This window comes from Cyclopterus lumpus, chromosome 13 (genome assembly GCF_009769545.1).
Source record: "Cyclopterus lumpus isolate fCycLum1 chromosome 13, fCycLum1.pri, whole genome shotgun sequence".
Classification (NCBI taxonomy): domain Eukaryota; kingdom Metazoa; phylum Chordata; class Actinopteri; order Perciformes; family Cyclopteridae; genus Cyclopterus; species Cyclopterus lumpus.
In genome coordinates this window covers 9,462,128-9,482,424 of record NC_046978.1, presented here as the reverse complement: position 1 = coordinate 9,482,424, position 20,297 = coordinate 9,462,128, and the positions used below count along the sequence as shown (strand labels likewise).

At 39.9% G+C, this 20,297-nt stretch overlaps 1 protein-coding gene across 1 annotated transcript in view; it reads right to left on the bottom strand.

Moving 5' to 3' along the window:
• The window catches only part of b3glcta (beta 3-glucosyltransferase a), a 53,353-nt gene that overhangs the window by 26,655 nt on the left and 6,401 nt on the right, over positions 1-20,297 (bottom strand). The window contains 2 exon segments of the mRNA XM_034548576.1: positions 6,071-6,110; positions 17,562-17,605. Coding sequence (XP_034404467.1) covers positions 6,071-6,110; positions 17,562-17,605 — 84 coding nt within the window.

The following is a 20,297-nucleotide window of genomic DNA, read 5'->3' as shown; positions in this document are numbered from 1 at the left end:
AGTCGTCTCCATGAGAGCAACAGTTGGTGCATAACTTTACTTGCATAGCCCAAAGTGTTTTACAAACAGCAAAATCACAATAACATCTCAATTCAACCACAACATTAACTAGAACAACATTAAAGTAAAATCGAATTAAAGCCAAATAAGAAAAATATAGGTCGTCAATGTATTTTTTAAACTTCCAAGGGAGTTTGCTGGTCTAAGAATCCGATTTTAGGGCTGTAAAGACAGAAAGTAGCCTCATAAGATTAAGGTCATGATTAGATTAGTACCAGCAGTATGAACTCTAGTTGTATCAATAGCAGTATTCCCAGAGGTAAGAGTATGCAATCAAGTAATCTGTTTAATAGTATGGCAACGATGTGGAGCAGCAGACTTGTGCCAAACATGCCACAAAGCTCTTTTTTTTGGAGGTTAAGTGAATTTTTTTTTAAGGATGCCTCTTGGCTGTAAATGATATGCCTTGGATGAGAGATTGAAGGTTACTGGGAAGATGAAGCTAAAGCCCCTTTCACCTTGGAAAAGATGATTGTATTTTGCCAGGCTGATGGAACTAGAAAGCATGAGACTAGTCTTCGTTTGTCTCTCCATACTCATTTAGAATTCCACAGGGGCCCCTACGTAGAAAAGAAAGACTGTATCCGCCTTGAAATATATTGGATGAAATGAGACACAAGAGAATGCTGCCTCATTCTCTCGCTGATCTGATGCTTTTCTCAGTGCACATAGGCCGCCCTTTAAAAGGCAATCACCATCTGGTCTTCTCTGCATATGAGAGGGCAGAGGATCAGACTGATAAAAGAATCTAGAATGATAAAATAAGATGCGTTTGTACTTCTTGGTGTGTGCATGCATACGGGAGGTTGAAGTAAATAGCTGCACTTGAATGTAGCTCTCGTAGTGGCTTGGCCCCGCAGTGTTGTCACCTCATTGACACAAATCAATAGTGACACTTCCTTAGAGCGGGATGGCGGACGTTGCCAAGTGGCAGAGGAGCTGAGAGCACACTGACCTCTAGGCACTCCTGGAGCTCTGTCATCTCCATCAGTGTCAAAGAGCAGGTGTGTTTGGTCACCAGAGCTGTCACAAGAATGTTTCCTTTCAGCCTGGAGTATCTCCATCCTCACAGGTAAAGACAACAAACACACCTCCATGGCATGCCGACCGGAGGTGAGCATGCACAAATGAATGCGGGGGTAAGTTTGGGAGAGCAGCGTTTGAATCTAGTTGAGTTCTAAAAGAAAAAAGGAGGAGCGTGAGGAGAGAAAGCAGATCAATAGTGCAATTTCAATGACAAACGTCTGCAAAAGTAGAGAGGGAAAGGATTTGGCAAGTGGGGGCCATTAGGCTGTTGTGGGAACAATGAAACTGTCATGACAGATCCAGAGCTCTTCATTGCCAGCACACATTCAGAGATGACAGAGGATGTCAATAGCTCATTTCCATAGTCGACTGGCCTGACTTCCTCATCCAGCAGCTGATTGTATTGGTGTAAAACCTGCTACACTCCAGCGACTCACATTATTACACTCCCAGTGACAAGATGGCCAAGAATCATCCTTCTCCTAAAATTTCCTTTCCATCTCTCTCGCTCTCACGTCCAATCCGGCCCATCCAAGAGACATACTACATCACAGAGAATTGGATTGTGGTTTCCTGACCAAACTAACCATGGCCGTCACACCAGACAGCACCGGGGTTTAATAGCCAATCCACAGACATCCGGTGATATTCAATCTGGACGGCCAAATTCAACCCTGGTCTCCTCCAAATTGTGTTTCCATACAATGAAACTGCTTTTCTCGATTACGTTTATCATCTAATGAATATAAATATAATTTAAAACAAATACGTTACATTAGTTAGGTAAAGTAAAACAACATGGTTTGGCTTTAAATAGTTACGTTTGTTTCGTCATTTCAATTATGGACGTATATTAAATAAGCCAACCATGACTTTCGAAAAGTCCTGTGTTTATTTGACCCATCCCCCTGACCTTCACCCTGTACAGACTTTGATATATTTCTGATGCGTCAAAAATAAACGTAAGTTTGAGAGATAAATAGTTTTTTTGTATGGGAACATCATTTTTAGGTGACTAGGCTGCAAATCCAATACAGCCAAGGCTGTGGTTTGATTAAGCCATATAAAATGAATGTACCTTCTCTATTAGGCAATAATCTGGCATGTCAGAGGCCTATGTGTCTTGAAGCAAGTGAAACGATTTGCTATCAGCCTTCTTCTCATATTAATACAGACTTTTAATTGCCTTGCGCGCGATCAATAGAGAGCATGGTGTATTTAACTTTCAGCTTACTGCTGAAAAGGTCAGTGTCATAAATATTTCTTAGTAAAACAGAGAGAGGAAAATAGCAGAGAGGGGGGCAGACAGAAAGGGATGAGGCAAGATAGGTAGATGCACTAAGATGGAAAAAGAAAGAGAGGAAGTGTGCATGCCTGTGTGTGTGTGTGTGTGTGTGTGTGTGTGTGTGTGTGTGTGTGTGTGTGTGCTCGGTATACATGAGGGGAAAGCCATCAGGGGGAAAAGTTCCTCTCATGTAAAAGTAAGCTCATTACAATTCTCCCCAAATCATAAAGCAAAGAACACACACACACACACAAAACAATCACGCAGCAGATGCAACACGTAAAGGTTGGAGAGAAGGGTCTCCAACCCGGGATAATCACACTCATTAGAGGTTCTCTAAAGTTCATGACTCGATGGACAACTCAGCTGAAGACTAATGAGAGCTGAACTCGAAAACATCACTTAGCATCAATAATTCAGGAAGCTCAGGCAATTAATGCTTAACAGATTCCAGGTTTGCTTACAAAACCCATTATCCATAAAAGTGGGAAATGGACGAGACACCACTTGTATGTCTTGTTTTATCCTCAGTAAGTAACGGATTCTTTTTTTTTTTAACGATACGTGATTTCACACCCCGTCCGCACATATGACATTTCTTTGAGATGGATGTGCGATTAATTAATTAGGAAAATAATCAACAGTGTTCTAATTAATAAATAAAGAAAAGCAGAAACACATAGCGGTGGCATGCAGCCAGTCACGAGGAAACATGAGCGGGTTGGAGACATACTCTAAGGAAATGTAAATACGTGGGTGCGAGGGAAGCTGACTCTGAGGGGATAATAGCACTGCTTTCATGGGTGCAATAATTGTTATAGTGATAATCTGATTTAAATATAGGCACACCTTCTCTGCTCTCAAGCAATACCATTCATTGTTTGTGGTACAGAGTTGCCCCGTGCCCTAAACTACCAAACACCATACTTTAAAAAGAGAAACACACCTTTGAAATAAGAACCTTGCATCTGCTGGAACATTTTTCTTTGTCTCACATATAAAAGAACCAAACCCTTTATGCTTCTAAAATTTCAAAAGGTGAACATGCGATGGTGTTTCTTTAGTATCCCCTTGAATTTGAAAGAGGTAGGTTTTATTTTTACATCAAAAAAGTCCAATAATCCTAAGAAACACAGATGCTGGCCATGACCGAGTGGCTTTACAGGAAGTAAGGAGATCAAATCACAATCGACCAGAGATAAAATCATGCTTCATGGTCTCTGTATTCAGATATATTTTGTATCTAAAATGTAGGGGACACAAATCAGTGAAATACATTGATTGCATACATTTTAATAAAAGGTACAGAATAGGACATCAGCTTAATAGTAAAGTAAGTAATGACTGTGGTCTGGGTAAAAAGCCAACTGGATTTTAGTCAAAAGAGCCTCCTTTAGACAGTACATAAGAGATGCGAACATCACTGCCTGACATCTACTTACTGAAACAGCTGAGCTTGGCAGACACAACATTAAATCTGAATCAGGTTAAAACTAGACTTTTTTACAGCTACATCTGTCCAAATGCATTACTTCATTGTGTGTGCTGGAGCAGTAAAATGGAAGACGGGACATGATCTGAAACTCCATAACTCTATGAAAAAGGTTTGATCGAAAAAGTTCTTTACATGTATTATCATTCTTTACTGCTCCACCGGGTCACTGCATATAAAACGTAATTGTATCCGTTGTCATTTTTCTTCTTCGTCTGAAAATGAAGTGAATTGAATGAATTCATCGGGCTAGACAGCCAGAGGCCCACGACATTTGTGTTATTATGATGTCTCTTGGTTTTTCTGATCCAGCAAAATATAATGTTGTTTTGATACTTTAATATATAAATCGATTTCGAGAAGAAGAAAGAAAATTAATACATTTTAGCGCTAAATTTCTACATTTATGAACTAAATTGCAATGGCCAATTGAAGAAATATGCTCCTGTCAGCTAACATTTATGCTGCAAATTGTGAAGCTACGTTACAATGTGTGGAAAGCAGACGCGTTAATGTTGAGATTATGTTACATTCAGTAGGAACTTGGGGCCCACGGCACAGATGGAGAACATTTTTATAGCAGTTACATTTTAACAATGCAGTTATGCATCTTTATATTGTGGCTGTTTTGAACAATCTCTTCTTCTGAGGCTTTTCTGTAGGTGATGTTCTCCAAGGTTTCAGCAGTCTTCGTTTTTGAGAAGTGCGATATTGCATTTTTAAAACCACTACAGCACAATACGCGATACAATATGTGATCATGTAGCTTTGTAGTGTGTACAAACTTCAATATAATGCTTGATTTAATTCAGACATAATTGAGACATCATTCCATTTAGGTTTGGCCCCCTCAAGAAACATTGCTCGAATCATTACTTCAAATACCTTCTAAAAGGTCACCAGTTCCTTTAGAATAAACAAGCCAGGTATTCCTTTTCATGGGGTATTGTTAAAACAATAGAAAGTCAGACAAAACAATATTCGCTGCAGGCGAGTGTAGCCTTTTTTTTCTCCGGGTGTTACAAAGGGAATTATCATGGCGGTGCCAGAGAGGCTTCATTCTTCAGATGGCTGTCTGTTTGTATTTCCTCTCTGTGCTGAGGTGCCAAATGAGGGCATTATGAAGTTGACTTTGTGGGCTGCTGTGACCCAGTTGAATGAACAACAGGCAGAGGTCCAGTAACCTGGCTCCAAACTCCACTGCATGCTCACGGAAATCACTCTCAGATGGTGATTGTGTGAGCCCCCTGTAGCTTGAAAGGCACGCATGAAGTCTTTGTATTTGCTTTACTTGTGAAATTTCTGGTTGCTGTCAAATCGATAAAGGGACTGGGCTACGTTTATGGAAAAGTCTGAGGAATTCGGAAGATTACATTTTCAAGGCCGGCATCACACAAAAGCCCTTTTACAAATCATCAGCATGTACTATTCCAATGTCACCCTGTCCAACATTTTTCATTTTTCATTTCAAGATTCACTATTCATGATTGTATCAAGTGATAATCTATTTCAATCCTTTGAGCACACAGTTAAAATGAAAGATATTCAGTAATATTAATAGTTAATTCCTTTGAATGCCATGCAGCATTATAAATGAGTTCCTCTGATTTACTTATTCAAATATCAAACACAATAGCTGAGTCCAAAATGTGATCCGTACTATGATAGCGGCTTTAAAAACAGGTACTTTCAAAGACAGCAGCGATGCCCTTGATGTAAATAAAAACAAATATTCACAGTTATATATTGGGCTTTTTTTCAGCCTACATATCACAATGCAATTTGTATATATGGGAGGTCAGTGAAACACTTACTGAGTATAGTTTATCAAACAAGGAGATAACAACGTTGTGTTTAAGACAGAGAACTCTACTTAACAATTTACATTTTGTTGTTGTTGTTATGAAAATAGTTTTGGCTACACTATTGTTGCTGGGGAATAAAATATTATACAAAGATCTATAGCTGGAGCTAAAGACATAAAGCATTATGTCTTTAGAATGATGATGAAATGTACAGTATTATAGTTTTTTGGTTATGATCCATCTACAATCAAAGCTGATAGCTGTAAAGAGATTAACCCAGAAATTAATTGTATTTTAGTTTATTGCACAACACACAGCACAAAGAATAATGTGTCAAGTATATTTACACTGTATGTATGGGCTGAAATCTTCCCTCCTACCAAACTTAGAAAAAAGACTTACCCAGTTGATTGTTGTGGATGACATGCAAATCATCGTGGCTCTGAAAAGACAGATGTTTTTTTTATTAATAATTACAGCAACAAAAACAACAACAAATCCAAATAATGACCTATATAAATCCACTTTTATGTTTTAACAAAAGATCCCAAAAGTGTCAAAAAATGTCTTGTGTGAAGATTCTCAGTTGCGGCTAAATGCTCCATTTCATCTTCCTAATCACTAATTAAGACTTTGTGACACTAAATATGGAAAGCCCTGTGGGTTATTTGGAGAAGAAAATGGGTGATACCCCACGTCATTAGTCCTTCCTAATTGTGTGGGTTTTCTGCCTGCAGCATTTAAGCTCCGCGCATTCGGCTCAATTAAGGCGCTCAACAGCGTTCCACCTGCAGAGCTGTCAGCGCACGTGGCAGACCATGGAGGGATGAGTAAATCAATCACAAGCCGAGCAAACTTTGAAGAGCAGTCTTTTCCCTCCATCTTCCTGAGGAGATCTTTCAGTCTTTGGGAGAAGGCGAGAACGTGCGAGTTCTGACTGTTTCTAGAACTCCAGAACGAGAGCGGCAGAGTATTAATAGATAATGACAAACCCAGGCCTGTTTTGATTTATGACTTCCTCTAGACTAACAATCATTTTACTGGCAAGCTGTTGCAGCCTTCGGAGAGCTTAACTAAGTCATAAATTCACTCTCAGTGGGTGTGTTGCAGTGGTTACAGGGAGTCACAATACTTTGGTGGCAGGCCTATATATAATGCGCTATCTCAGCACATCCGGAGGGCGAGCAAATTTCATAATAGAAAACAAATCATTCAGTCCTCCTGCCCATGGACAGTATCCTGCAACCGTCATGACAACACATCATTTATTTTTTGGTGGGGCACATGATTCTGACATTTTCTACCTCTCCTATTATATTCATCAAAGTTCTGAAACCAGAACTTTTTCAGATGCACAAATAATAATAAAAAGTTCTCCATATACACAGCGATGATTCATGCACACAGAAGGTCATATTTCCAGGTTAAAGGAAAATATATGCAAAGGCAGACAGGATCATATCAGGGTGATTTAATTCAGTGGGTACAAGACATCAGCTTAATTGGACTCAGTTGCAAGAGTCATGCCCGCAAGGTTTCTTATCACACGCACACACTTCTCCTCTGAAATCATTTCCTCAGCTGAAGAGGGCACCTTAAGGAAAGAAATGCACAAGCCGGGAGAATTTGACTGGTTATCAGGTAATTACTCTTGTAAAAAATATTTTCAACGTCAACAGATATGATATATATGGCAACAGGCAAATAATCATAAAATAAATTTGCCTGGATGAATGTGGTTGTTGTGACAGAAGAGTGGCAGGTGCAAAGATTTTTTTTCTCCCGTCTACTCCAGCACAATTCAACTCCGAGGCAGAGGAAACGGAAAAACACTGCACTGTCGCTGTCAAGCAAAATAAATCAAGACCTCCAGTGTGATGAATAGACTGGTCAGGGAGACGTTACCAATTATATTGATTGTGTGTGTGTGTGTGTGTTTGAGCTTAGAACATGATTTTACATGACCTGACTGTAGATGTTTTATGACAGGATTTAATAAGGTCTCAATAAGAAATCTAGCCAAACAGTAGATACCCTAACACTGTCATACGGCCGTTTGTAATGTTTTACGTATATCAGGAGTTCTTTTGTTATGAGCTGTAGTATGATAGCCCGTGTTGAGTCAGAATAAAAGGCAGCGCTCTCATTCATTTAAATCAAACCACCATTATGGCACAGTGGGTCTCCCAACACAGCTGCCTACGGCTAAAACCCGGGGTCATCTAGCAACACCTCATCTAGCAAAGCATTGATCTGGCCAATCAGTTACATGCACACATTCTTTGTACTGCAAATTACTTTTCACTGTTAGTGTTGGGCGATGTGGAAATACCCCTACTCACGATGATGCCTTAAGAAAAACAAGAAAAAACAAGGCGTGAGGTTGTTTTAATTCAAGAACCTGTTGAACATGTTCACTATCCACCGTTGACTGTCACATCTATATTTTGTTGCTTTTGAAAAGTCCCGAAGATTGAGGGTTGATGGGAGTTTTAGTTTGGCGCATGCTGTTGGATGGTGAGTTTTCAGATGGTAGCGGAGATTTGTTTGTCAATCTTTAGTCTTAATGTGTTTATAGCACAGCTTGCACATTACTTCTTTCACGCTCACTGGCATGCTGTCAGTATTACAAACAACTGTGCAGCTCATGGGTGCGTTACTCAAACTGGACTTCTTGGATCACATTTCTCACCTGTTCCTATTTGTCGAGGCTGAACACCTGTTTGAGATACCTGGATTATGTATTCATGTCTTCATGCTTTATTATGTTTATTAGTACAACTTTCAATTTATCAGTGATCAATTATAAAAAAGATCTATTTTCAACCTCCAATGCACTGCAGGTGAGATTGAAAAATTCTGAAATGATGTCAATGTATCTACATTTAGCCTGTTCTATTATTCTAATTAGTCTTTGGCTTATTGACAATATTGTAATATATTTATTTAAAAAAAACATGTCAGAGGAAGGAAGTCCGGGACCGATTTCACCAGTATGAATATGACAAATAGTTTCTTTTTTGCAGTGTTGATATTTGTTACGATGTATTTTTCCTCACAATCACTGATCCAAATGTAAACAACAAAATGAATGCACTAACAATTTACATGGTCAAAACCATTTTAAATCCTGCTCCACTTTAAAAAAAAAAGAAAAGAAAGTTGCTGCAGATGAGTGACGCCAGGGCCACACATCTTTCTCTGGTAAATGATGCAATATTCTGCGCAAGAGTGAACTCAGATCAGGTCTAACATCATTTTCGCCATTACCGAAGGATGAATTATTCTCGGCTCTTTTTGCCGTCTATGGTTCTGCACACAGGTAACGCTCTCCTCAATCCCATCTGACAACCGGCTGTCAGCCATTTGCAGCAGGAATCAGACACCCATAGGTGTTGAAAAGGAATTGCTATGAGTCTACACTGTCTATCTAAAGGGGTTAGTTTCACCGAGCCTTGAGCGCTTTTGGTCTCTGGCACCTCAGCGCTGATGCAGACAGACAGAAAGATTGTGCCTCGCGTAGTTTAACCTCAGAACATCGGCAGCGTAGCGGCTGAGGTGTACATGTGTAAGCTTCTCGGGATGCTCAACCTTCGTAATGTAATTGTTATGTAATCAAATACAACCCTTTGAGCGCTGCCTTTCAATTTGGAGGCCCGACACACACATGCACGGCAGAGCTCCTGCCCCATGCTACATCCCTCCATCCCGAGGGCACAGGCGCTCCACTGATGTGAGTGACCCGTCAGGTCCCATTAGCTTTCTGTTCACTGACGGCAAGAATTATTCAAGGTTGCGGGATTTTCTGAATTTTGACATATGAGGGGAAAAATAGGGAATGTCTACAGAAGCTAGTTGTCTAGAAGGACCTTCCGATCTATTCTTACATTAACTGAGGAATAAAGAGATTTTTCGCAAATGTGCACCTTCATTTTTTTTAGGATGCATTCAGATCTATTGAGCCAGTTTAAGAATGAAAACCTCTTTTGAATCCTTTCTCCATGTCAAGGAACTGTATATAATAGTCAGTCTTCACAGCAAAAGCTTAATGTGTGATTTTGAAGGTCTGCTGCAAAGAAACTTCAGAAGGCCTTTTTTCATAACCTCAGCTTTTAGTTGACTTCAACTGGAAATTGGGAGAAAATAACAGTCTGAATGGACAGAAACAACTGTTAAGTTAAACTGTTAACTTGCTTTTAATGACACTTGCCATTTCCCCCATGATGATGTGCCCAACAGTAACTTTTAGAAGAAGTTGTCCACCTGGCAACAAAGGATGCCTGTAATTGACCTTTCACCAAGGCCCGCCTGCTGTAAGTTACCGTTGCTAAGCCCGTCAAGCCCGGCCTTCTGTTCTCATACATCACATCTGCAGTTAACAAAGAGTACTGGGGCAGATTTATCACTTGAAATTTAAACAATACCTTGTTAATTTGAGATGCAGGTAGACGAAAGCAAGCTTTTCTCTTCTAGCCATCGACTGTCAACTTTAGTGGCTGACATGACAACCGCCGATGCTAGATTTAATCAGATGTGACTGTACTGGCTAACACGCCAACTGGCTTCGTGGAATGGTTGAGAAGGCCGTCTTGTGATTTGTTTATGTCTGCAGCGGACTCATTTTAAAACAAGATTCTTGTAAAAATGGGGTCTTCAAACTGCACTTGATAGCTACATACATGACATCAGGCTAAAAGATGGAGGCTAAAAAGTCAGCATCCTAACTAGTTGATGAACTATGTAGAAGCCATGCAACAATGTCTACAGGGGTGTACCTTATGAAAATACAAATGTTATGAGAGAAAATACTTGCACAATTAGGACCAGTCGATGTGTTAACCAAACCTAACAGCCAACGTTGGCGGAGGGTTATGGAGTATACACTTCCAAAAATACAATAAAGATCAGGACAGAACTGACCCTAGACTTTGATATAATCCAGACCCAGCCTACACAGATTAACAAATACTAAATAGGCTTTTTTTCTAACGTGACCTGTAATGCCACACAATAATGTTGTTGATGAAGTGCTCATATGGAGGATTGCAGCGCGTTAAAACACACTGTTTAATCAATTCCATACTCTCATGCTGTTGGGTTTTTGGAAAGGCTAAAAATAACACATCCTCCTCCAAACTCTTTAAATGCTGAGTATTTCGCTCGTGAAGAGATCGATGCTTACTGTTTCAGCATGTGCAAGTTTGACAGGCCTGCCGTGTCTAGTTACGGTTGCTAAGCTACGATTGGACAATAAATGCTCGGGGAAAGGATTTAGCAAAGAGTCAATTACAACTTCAATCTAAATGATGATCTCAAGAATAGTGAAATTATAAACATTGGTCTGTATGCCTCAAACACAAACAAATCAATCAACCCTCAGGGAAGTCTGTGAAAGATTCACCTGCGCTTTAGAAAACACACATTCAGTGTAGAGCAGAGCAAGATATAGAGCTAAATCATTGGAATAAAAACAAGTAGCTTAAGTAAGCTAAATGAATGGAGGTCAGTGATTGGTTGACCGAATACAACGCTGCGAGCCAAAGCCACGTGAGAGAACTATTGGTGACTTTCTTGAAGTTGGAGGCGTTAAGATCGGCCTAAAAAGTTGCTCGGTTTGTCACGAGGCGCCGAAGCACTGCCACCGTTAGCTAATGCAATCACTGCTACAAGACCAAAACAAGTGACAGAGTAAGCATCCTGTTAAGGGATCTTTATTTTGTAGGCTAATTAACTGGCGTTAGATACTGTGTTTATATAATTGGATGGTGTCCATAGTAACAAGCATCCTGTCCCCAGTAAAGTAGGTAGCAGTGAAGTAAGGCGCAATATTCCATCTGAATTATTTTTTTAATCTATGGGTGAAATGTCTGTATTCGGTATGCTTTGTTAATGCATTTCATTGTCATCATCCCCGACTTGTAAAATGACAACAAAAAAAGTAAACTCTTGTCGCCTTAAAAACAATTTTAAATGACACAATTTGGGTTTCACAAACCCTCCCTTCTTTCTTTCTTCCTTTCTCTCCATTTGTGTAATGCACTTAAAATAGATTTGATTGAGTAGCTTTTGCGTCATTAATAATCTGGAATATAAAAGTGAGAGTGAACAACTCATGTTACTGCATTTCAATTTCACATTTGCGAGATAATGTAATTAGCAGGATAAATTGCATGTTTAACTTGTGCGAGCCTGGTTAAATCTACGGCGTGAGATCTTCTGTCACATCAGAGAGCTTTATAATTTGGAGACAAAAGAAAAGGCTCTTGGCAGTCCAGAATGTAGTAAACGATATCAAAGGTTTGCCAAGATCCAAATGTTCTGAGCTTATCCGGTCGAGCACCGTTTTGGTTTCTTGGTGCACCGGCTGCACTGCTCTGTTGAGTTTACCTGATGAGCAAATTTACACAGTTAGTTGTTCACACACACACACACACACACACACACACACACACACACACACACACACACACACACACACACACACACACACACACACACACACACACACACACACACACGTATCAACACCTTTTTGTGTGTTATTCTGGAATGTAGATTGTTCACTCTTCATTCTAGAATTTCTCACACAGTACAATAGTTCAACAAGGGAAGACTGCACACCGAGGGATTCAGCTTTGTTTTTCTAAGCACAGAAAACAGTGGCGACCAGACCGCACACAATTGTTGACAGTGGTCCAAATCGGGTTGCCTGGGGCAACGAGGCAACTGTTACTGTCAAGCTCTGCTGTGTAAGTTATTTAGGGTCATAGTATGCTCCCTGGCCTCACATGAGACGGCTGATATGTTTCACCTGATTTTAGCCACTTGGTTACACAGGAAACCATTACTTTAGCTCTGATGCTTCGGCTTGCTGGACTACCTCTCAGCATTGTGGCTTCCTTTCTGGAAATGTGGCTTAACCTGAGCCGAGTCAAAGGGTTGCACAAGGACACAGACTGCTATGAAGTGCTGTGAGCACTAAACCGCTATCGGGTCAGTAGGGTTTTTCTAACCCAAACCCACAAAAAGAACATTACTTAACACTCAAAGTAAGTAAAATAAACGAGTGGGCAACATTTTATAAATATAACAAGGTCATAGAAGAAAACATTCCTACAAAATAGAAAAAACAAATCATTTAAGTACCAAATTAAATTAAATAATAGTTTTGGCGTCTGCTGTAGCAGACCCCGAAACTATTATTTCTTTTCTTTTTTGTTTCATGATGGCGTCTAGTTTTGCATTAATTTGACAGAATAGCGTTATGGAGACTGTTACTCGATGCAGCCAATCAAATTGTTAATAAAGCACTAACGTCAGCACTGTCACCGGCAGAGCAGACGGTCACACTGAGCCAGACAGCCGCCTGCTTCACATCACACAACCTTTTTCCTTCTTTCTTTTAATAATCAAACAAATATTGAGGACAAGAATCCGCGCCTTGTATGCCTCTGCCAACCAGTCATGTGGCAGTTGGCATCCATATTGTTTCAAAATGTCATAACTTTGATTTTTCTATCCTTTTAATTAGCATATGAATTATTGAGTTATGGCCCAAAACGTGCTTTGTGAGCCATTTAAAAAGCCATTTAGGGAGCACAGAGTTTCAACGTTAATCTTTACAAATCGATGTTTGGAAGAAAGCAAGACAACCTGCAAATAACAGAGACACGGTAAGTTTAATTGACTTTAAGGCTGGTTACCATGTCAACAACCGAATGGCACTTAGGATTGAGTGCAATCTACACAGAGATGAAGATCTCTTAAAAAAAGACAAAAGGTGGAAAATAAGAAATGCGTATGTCTCCTATGTGGGTGCCAAGTTTACACTATTTAGTGTAAGTTTGCCATTATTTAGAATTCTAGTAAATGTGCTGTTCACTTCCTGCACAGAGCCTAAGAAAATGTGTGTATTATGTAACCTTGTGAAGCCACCATGTAGCTTGGAAAACACATGCTATAACTGATTGACTCACAAAGATCAGCACTTTCAATTACTTCTGCTGTACTGGTTATGTTCTTGTGTATGTCGTATGACTGGTCGTGGCTTTTACCGACGTCTAGGAACAAGCCTGAAGGCATTTCAGAATAATGCTTCCTGCTTGGGCAGTGCAGTTACTTTTAAAAAGTGTCCTCATGTGTCTGGAGAAGACACGAATGTCGGCAAAAGTGACAGGAACATTAACAAGTTGGAGTTGTTCATTGGCTTAGCTGTGAACCTCACCAGGAAGTTCATACATAATGTATTTGTGCATCTCATGCTCTCAAATCCCTCTGAGTGCATGAGATCAAGGCACTTCTGCTTATATTACCAAACTTGTAGCATGTGTGTTGTTTGGGCTGTTTATGACGGCCTGCAGGGGCAGATAATCACGGTACCTGGGCTTTGCCTTCACCAACTCCTCCAAGTCATTCAAAGTTCAAACTGATGCCAGTCATCATAGGCTCCAGGCTGTCTTCAAAGAGGGGGGGAGGGGCTTGTTCTGTATGCAAGCCATGGACTGTGTTCAAAGACACTGACATGTACACTTTAATGTTTGCTGCTGCTACCATATTTCCTGCTTTACATATCACACGGCTTTTTTAGCAATCTTTAGCAACTACAGTATATTTATCAAAGCAGCGCATGTAACTTTTCAAATCCTGCCTGCAAACAGAATCCGACGAGCATCTCTTCCTCCGCCGTGAGGGAGCAAACAATAAGCCACGGGTTGCAGAATCCCACTGGAAATGTATTTATTAATTCTACAAACATGTAGTTGGAAGTGTAATACTAGCGGTGGCTACTTTGCATTCTGAGATCAGTGTTACCCATATCACACACACTACAGCTTTTAATCCTGCTGAGCCTGGCTGTTTGAAGTCAGATGGGGAATCTTTTCGTATTCAGTGCGAGATCTTGTCCCGACCGCTCGCCCCAAAACCATATCAAATAAGCTGAGTACTTAACAGGGCTTTGAAGGCATGTGTTGGTGGTTTGAATGCACTGTACATCACTGTAAACCATTTTCCAAAGCATACTAAAATCTCAACTTCTCTGGAGCAAGATACACTACATACCTCATGATTATTAATAATTTCTTTAAACAATCGCATTACTACTGCTAAACAGTACGGATGTTCATTCAAAAGATAACACAGATTCAACCACTGCCAGTAATTTCAGGCTGCAATAATTACAATCAAGCTCTGCCAGACCGGCGAAACTGTCCGGTTACTGCAAGTTGTTCTTTATACCGCTTAACAGTGGCTGACCGAGAGATGTGCATTAAAGAAATCTATACTTTTGGAAAATATGGGTGGATATAGCATTAATATCATATAACGTTCAGGCAGGAATAAGATCTACAATTGTACCATGGTACTTATTCATGTTGTTTTTTAAAACAATACTGAAAGTTACTTAGTGAAACCAAGCTAAAAACTCCAAGGTTACAAAACGCCACACCAAATTCGATTCTTAAATCTTTACTTTAAACATGTATTAGTTACTTTTCCAAATATGCATTAGTTACTTTTCAAAATCCACATGAACCACTCTTCACATCGGCATTAATTAAACGCACTCATTAAGTAGTGAGAAAAGACGTCACTTTTAAAACTAGCACAAGCCTGTTTGTAACCACCAACGACCAAAAACAGACATCATATAGCACACCAGGTGGAAATGATATAAAGAACAGTCAAAATACCAACATGGTCGAAATGAACTGTATTTAGGCCAGCATAATGTCTTAAAACTACTTCAACTACAATTTTATGATTACAAACAACACATATCAATCATGTTTGTCTTTAACAACTGAGTTCTGGCTGTGCATTGGTGTTCCAGAAAACCAAAACTCATAAATATATAAAACCAACAAAAAACACTCGCCAGAAAAATATCGTCATGAACATGGATTGCAACTAAACAGTTTTAAGGTACACTGACAAGAAAGTCCTTCATGCAGCACATTGCAACTTCATGTTATGAAGTGAATAATCCTCATTCATTTCTTTATTCAGCAACTGGTTTACTTTTGAAATAATACATCAAGCGTGTTAGCTTTTAGAGTCCACTAATTCATAAACATTGCTAAATGTTGTGTGCTGTATGTAAATGCCTGCCCGGCCGACCGCCATGACTTTCCAGAACTTGAAAGGAGTGCTTTCATGACCTACAAATTGGTATTCCTCTCTTAACTTATTCACGTTGTTCTTCGGCTCAGGAGACCAAGAAAGGGGGCAACAGCCTAGTTTCCCCTTTGCAGGTGGGCTTGATGAGGAAAACACTCTCACGATAAGGCAGGAAATCTCAATGTGTCTGTCTGTTCTTCACATACCTGGAGAACAGCTCATTCGCTAGTTTGAGGAATAATAATGCATTATGTTTTAATGAGATCTGTAACGTAACCAGTTACAGATCTCTGACCTGTAGATTACCATCCAGCTGAGTTGCATGGTTTAAGTGCTTTGTGTGGGGTCAGGGTACAAAAAGTGACATATTTCAATACATTTCATAACTAAACATCATAATACATCTTTAGCTGTTAGGGGCCCTTTTAGTTGGGGGCACTAGAACCAGGTGGTTCTAGTGCCCCCAACTAGAACCCCAGATTGTGTTTTCCTGTGAACCAGGCGGCAAACCTATTTCACTGGTGTTTCTGAGTGTGTGATGCAACTATGTCATGGCGGGTATATTGCCGAGAAGTGCAGCGCCGAGTGTGCAAGCAGCATCGCCACAGGACAAGCATTTGGCCCGTTCTGAGCAGCAAGTTTTGAGTGGGCACTGCACTCGTATTACTGGAGACAACAACAGACTCATACGAGGAGTAAAACACATGTTGGCCTTACTGGGAAACACCTCAAAATAGTGGTATGACCATGTTTTAATGCAGTGTGAGTGCATTCATAAACACAAAGCATGTTGGGAGAGTGAAGGAGACAAACTACCGCCAAGGTCCCATGGTAACTAGGCAACGCCACCCATGAGCTCGACAAATACACTACAGCCACTTGTCAGGGTCAAGAAGGGAGGCGAGGACAGCAGAGGCTGATGTTGTGATGCTTTTTGGCATTTATCTCTGAGTTGAGGCAAACATTAACTCCATAAAACTGTTTTGCAGCTTTTATAATGCTGTTTTTCCCCCCATCACATTTAAAAGACTTTTAATCCTGATTTCCATTGTTGCAATAAACACTGCTCTTTTCTTTCCTTTAATGGATTTCTTCTCCTGAATGGATGCCATTTAAATCTTTGCTTTATCACTCTTGACAGGCAGCTGTGCCCTCATTGTTCTTTTTAAACCTTTTTATAAAGGCAAACTGATAATGAGACCTGTTAGGAAACATGTTAGTTAGATTACACTGGATGTTTAGCTCATGGAAAATACTCCCTAACATCATTGACAAAAATGTATGACTAAAATGAAAACGCGACAAAAGTGTGAAACTTCCTCTCCAGGGAGAGAAGCGGTCGGTATCAGTAAAACAGCAAGACAGTAATTGACCATTTCTGTGATGCTAAGCACCTCTGCCGGGCGACTTACTGTCAACATCTTCTCACACCAATGAGAAGTAGAGCAACTGAACATGTTAATTATTTATCGAGCAGCAACCGCAGACTTGGAAAATGCAACTGCAGAAAATCTTCTCGCACTTAAGGAAAGAGCACATGGATTTGTAGTGCGGAGGAATTTAAACCTCCAATCTGGAGGACAATAATTCATCCATTTAAAAAAAAGAAATAAAAAAAAAGACGGATGTTAAGTTCAGCTGGTCAGGTAATTAAGGCTTTAATAGAGGTGATGAATGATTCAACCAAATGATCAAGAAACAAGCAAAAGTGCAAGGGTTCACACTAATCTGCACCCAAAAAAATAAAGAATCACGTGTCAACTGGTCTCCTTACCTGTGAGTCTTTTCCTGAGCTGCCAGCAGAAAGGGTGATATGGACTGTAGGAATAGAAAGAGAAAAAAGATATTCTTTTAGACATTGATACAAACATCAATAAGCTATTTTAAAATGAACGTTAAACATCAGGCCATCAAACACCTGCCGTACACAGGCAGGGCTAAACAGAATAACCTGCTTTAGGTTATTGTATTGGAAAAAATAAAGACATATTTAAAAAGAAAAGATAACACGGAGCCCAATTCCTTTCCTGCTGAGTCTATGTTGGATCTCTGAGAGCACCATTTGTCTGTTTTAAGTTTGTAATTAGAGCCCTGAGAGCTTCTAGCCAATTAAATTGCCATCGATTCTGAGATGAGAAAATCTTCTCAGAAAGATTCTCAGGATTTCAAATCAATATGTCAAAAACAGCGGTGTCTCTAAGAACGAATTTATACAGCCGTTTAAATCAAATCAGGTTTCCTGCACTCCAACATGAGTTGACTTTAATTAGGTGATAGAACCGAGAAAGAGTTCAATTTCCTTCTCTGACTCGCAGCAGCAGCCATTAGAGGGAAACTGAGTGTTGATTAAAACCTAAAAGCAGCAACGTTTTCTGTGAACTCCAGCTTTAGTGCGAAATAAAAAAAAAAAGTAAAATATAAAATGGTACATTTAAAATACATACTATTTCTGCGACTTTGTTTTTAGGACTCATTCTGCAGTAAATTGATCAGATATACAATGTCCATGGCAAGAGAATCCTATTCTTGAATTATTCAAAGCGCTGATTTAACTTCAAAAACACTTCAGTGTGTAAAGCCTGGAGTAAAGCCACCAGTGCAGAACAAACAAACTGGGTAATGAACCAAATTATTTTAGTCATGAAAGCGCCAAAAAAACAACAAATGATGCAAGCCAGTTTTCACACAGTCCAAATGTGCCAACCAGGCCAAAGGAATATTATTGTTGCATGTTCCTTTCAAAGAGCAGCATACAAGATGTCTTCAAAAGTTCACAGAGAGATACACTGCACTTTCAAACTTTTCACACAACATTTGTTTTGTTTGCTGTTTCAATAAGACCCCGTTCACAGCAGTTTACCGTTATTAGAGCATTTTTGTGATGAGAATATGAATGCTCAGAATATGACTTCTTCTGATGATCCTACATGAAAATAATGACAAATATGCTGATAAAAAGTGCCATCTCATTAATTGAATTCACCTATTTAATATCTAATATAATACTGAATAATAATAAGAAATTCTCTAAATAATAAGAATGGTCATATCACCGATTGTTGAATAAACTGTCAATCCCAATTTTTAAGCCAACATGGACTGCCACTTAAAACCATGGTCCTCTATAATTTCCTATATAGATCATTATTGCTCCCAAAGTAAACGAAAGCCTGTGCGTGCTGATGAAAGGAGGGGAAGTGCAATAACAATTTGCATTACACTGCCTCCTTTATTTATCAGCAACAAAAAGCCAACAAAACCAAATTCAGGCTAAACACAGTATTATCTAATCATAATTGCCATGGGAAGTTCACAAACAGAAAATGTGATACAGCAAATCACAAGCTCCGTAGAGCGAGTAACCGCGACATTGTCATCCTCCATCCCAGTTTTGGACCCCGTTAAAAATGCAAAATTTTTGCGTGACACAAAGCCTCTTTTCATAGCTCAACCTGGAGAGGGAGAGGCACACGGAGGAGAGGAGCAACTCCCTCCATAATGTCAGGAGTGCTGATGGGAGCACCTCTTTCTCATTGCCTCTTCAGCCGGCATAATCAAGTCTGTTGTTTCCAAGCATGTTTTCAATTGAGCCGCACCAAAGGGGATCTTGACTGCTTTTAGTTTAGGAACTCTGCAAATCACACTTCATGCTGAAAGCTCGGAATTCTTTTCAACTAGCGTCTCAATTTCACATCGTCTTTGTAAGAAAATCAGATGCTCGATGCAATTAGCCAGGGAACACTGTGCTCGTAACTATGAAGGGAAGGGAATGAGGTCGGTATGGGTGAACAAAGAAAAATATGCATTGTGGGTGGGTCGACATACTTTACAGGACTACAATTTATTTTCGTTCGAGGTGAACAGTTGTGCCAGTAGCCATTTCCTTCTTACGAACTATTTTCTAAAACGCAAACATCTTGATGGATTCAGAGTCATTAAGCAATGATTTGCTTGTTTGACCGTTGGTTGGTGTTTGACTGAATTTTCAACCTCACATAGGATTTAATGGGGACCGCGGGAGTCGAAATAAATGGAGACACCACATGAAAGTACTTTGAAGTAGTGACACATTTTACACTACACAATGCAAGTAAACAAATATGGAGGTAGACTACTTTAATTTGAATATTAATTAGCAGTCGGTGCCAGTTTTAAAAGGGCTCTGATCATCACCATGTGTCAGTGTTGAAAATGACATGACTAGAGGCTCAATAGTGAGGAGCCCAAACTGCACTGAACTGCCACCACGACCAATGCACAAACAAGCAGAAGGGCTGTTAAACCTGGATTCAGCTCTTCCCCAGCCTTTCTAAAACCATGGACAGCAGCTCCCAGCCATGGAGTTTGTGCAGAAACCCTATCTGCATGGCAAACAATGGCAAAGAGCGGCTGGCGAGGACAGTAAAACATTCAGCAAGCAAAAGAGACTCAGATGTTTCCTCTGCAGCTGGCTGATCAAATGAGAGGTTATAGCCGAATGAATATTAGACTTCCATGGCGACAAAGTGGA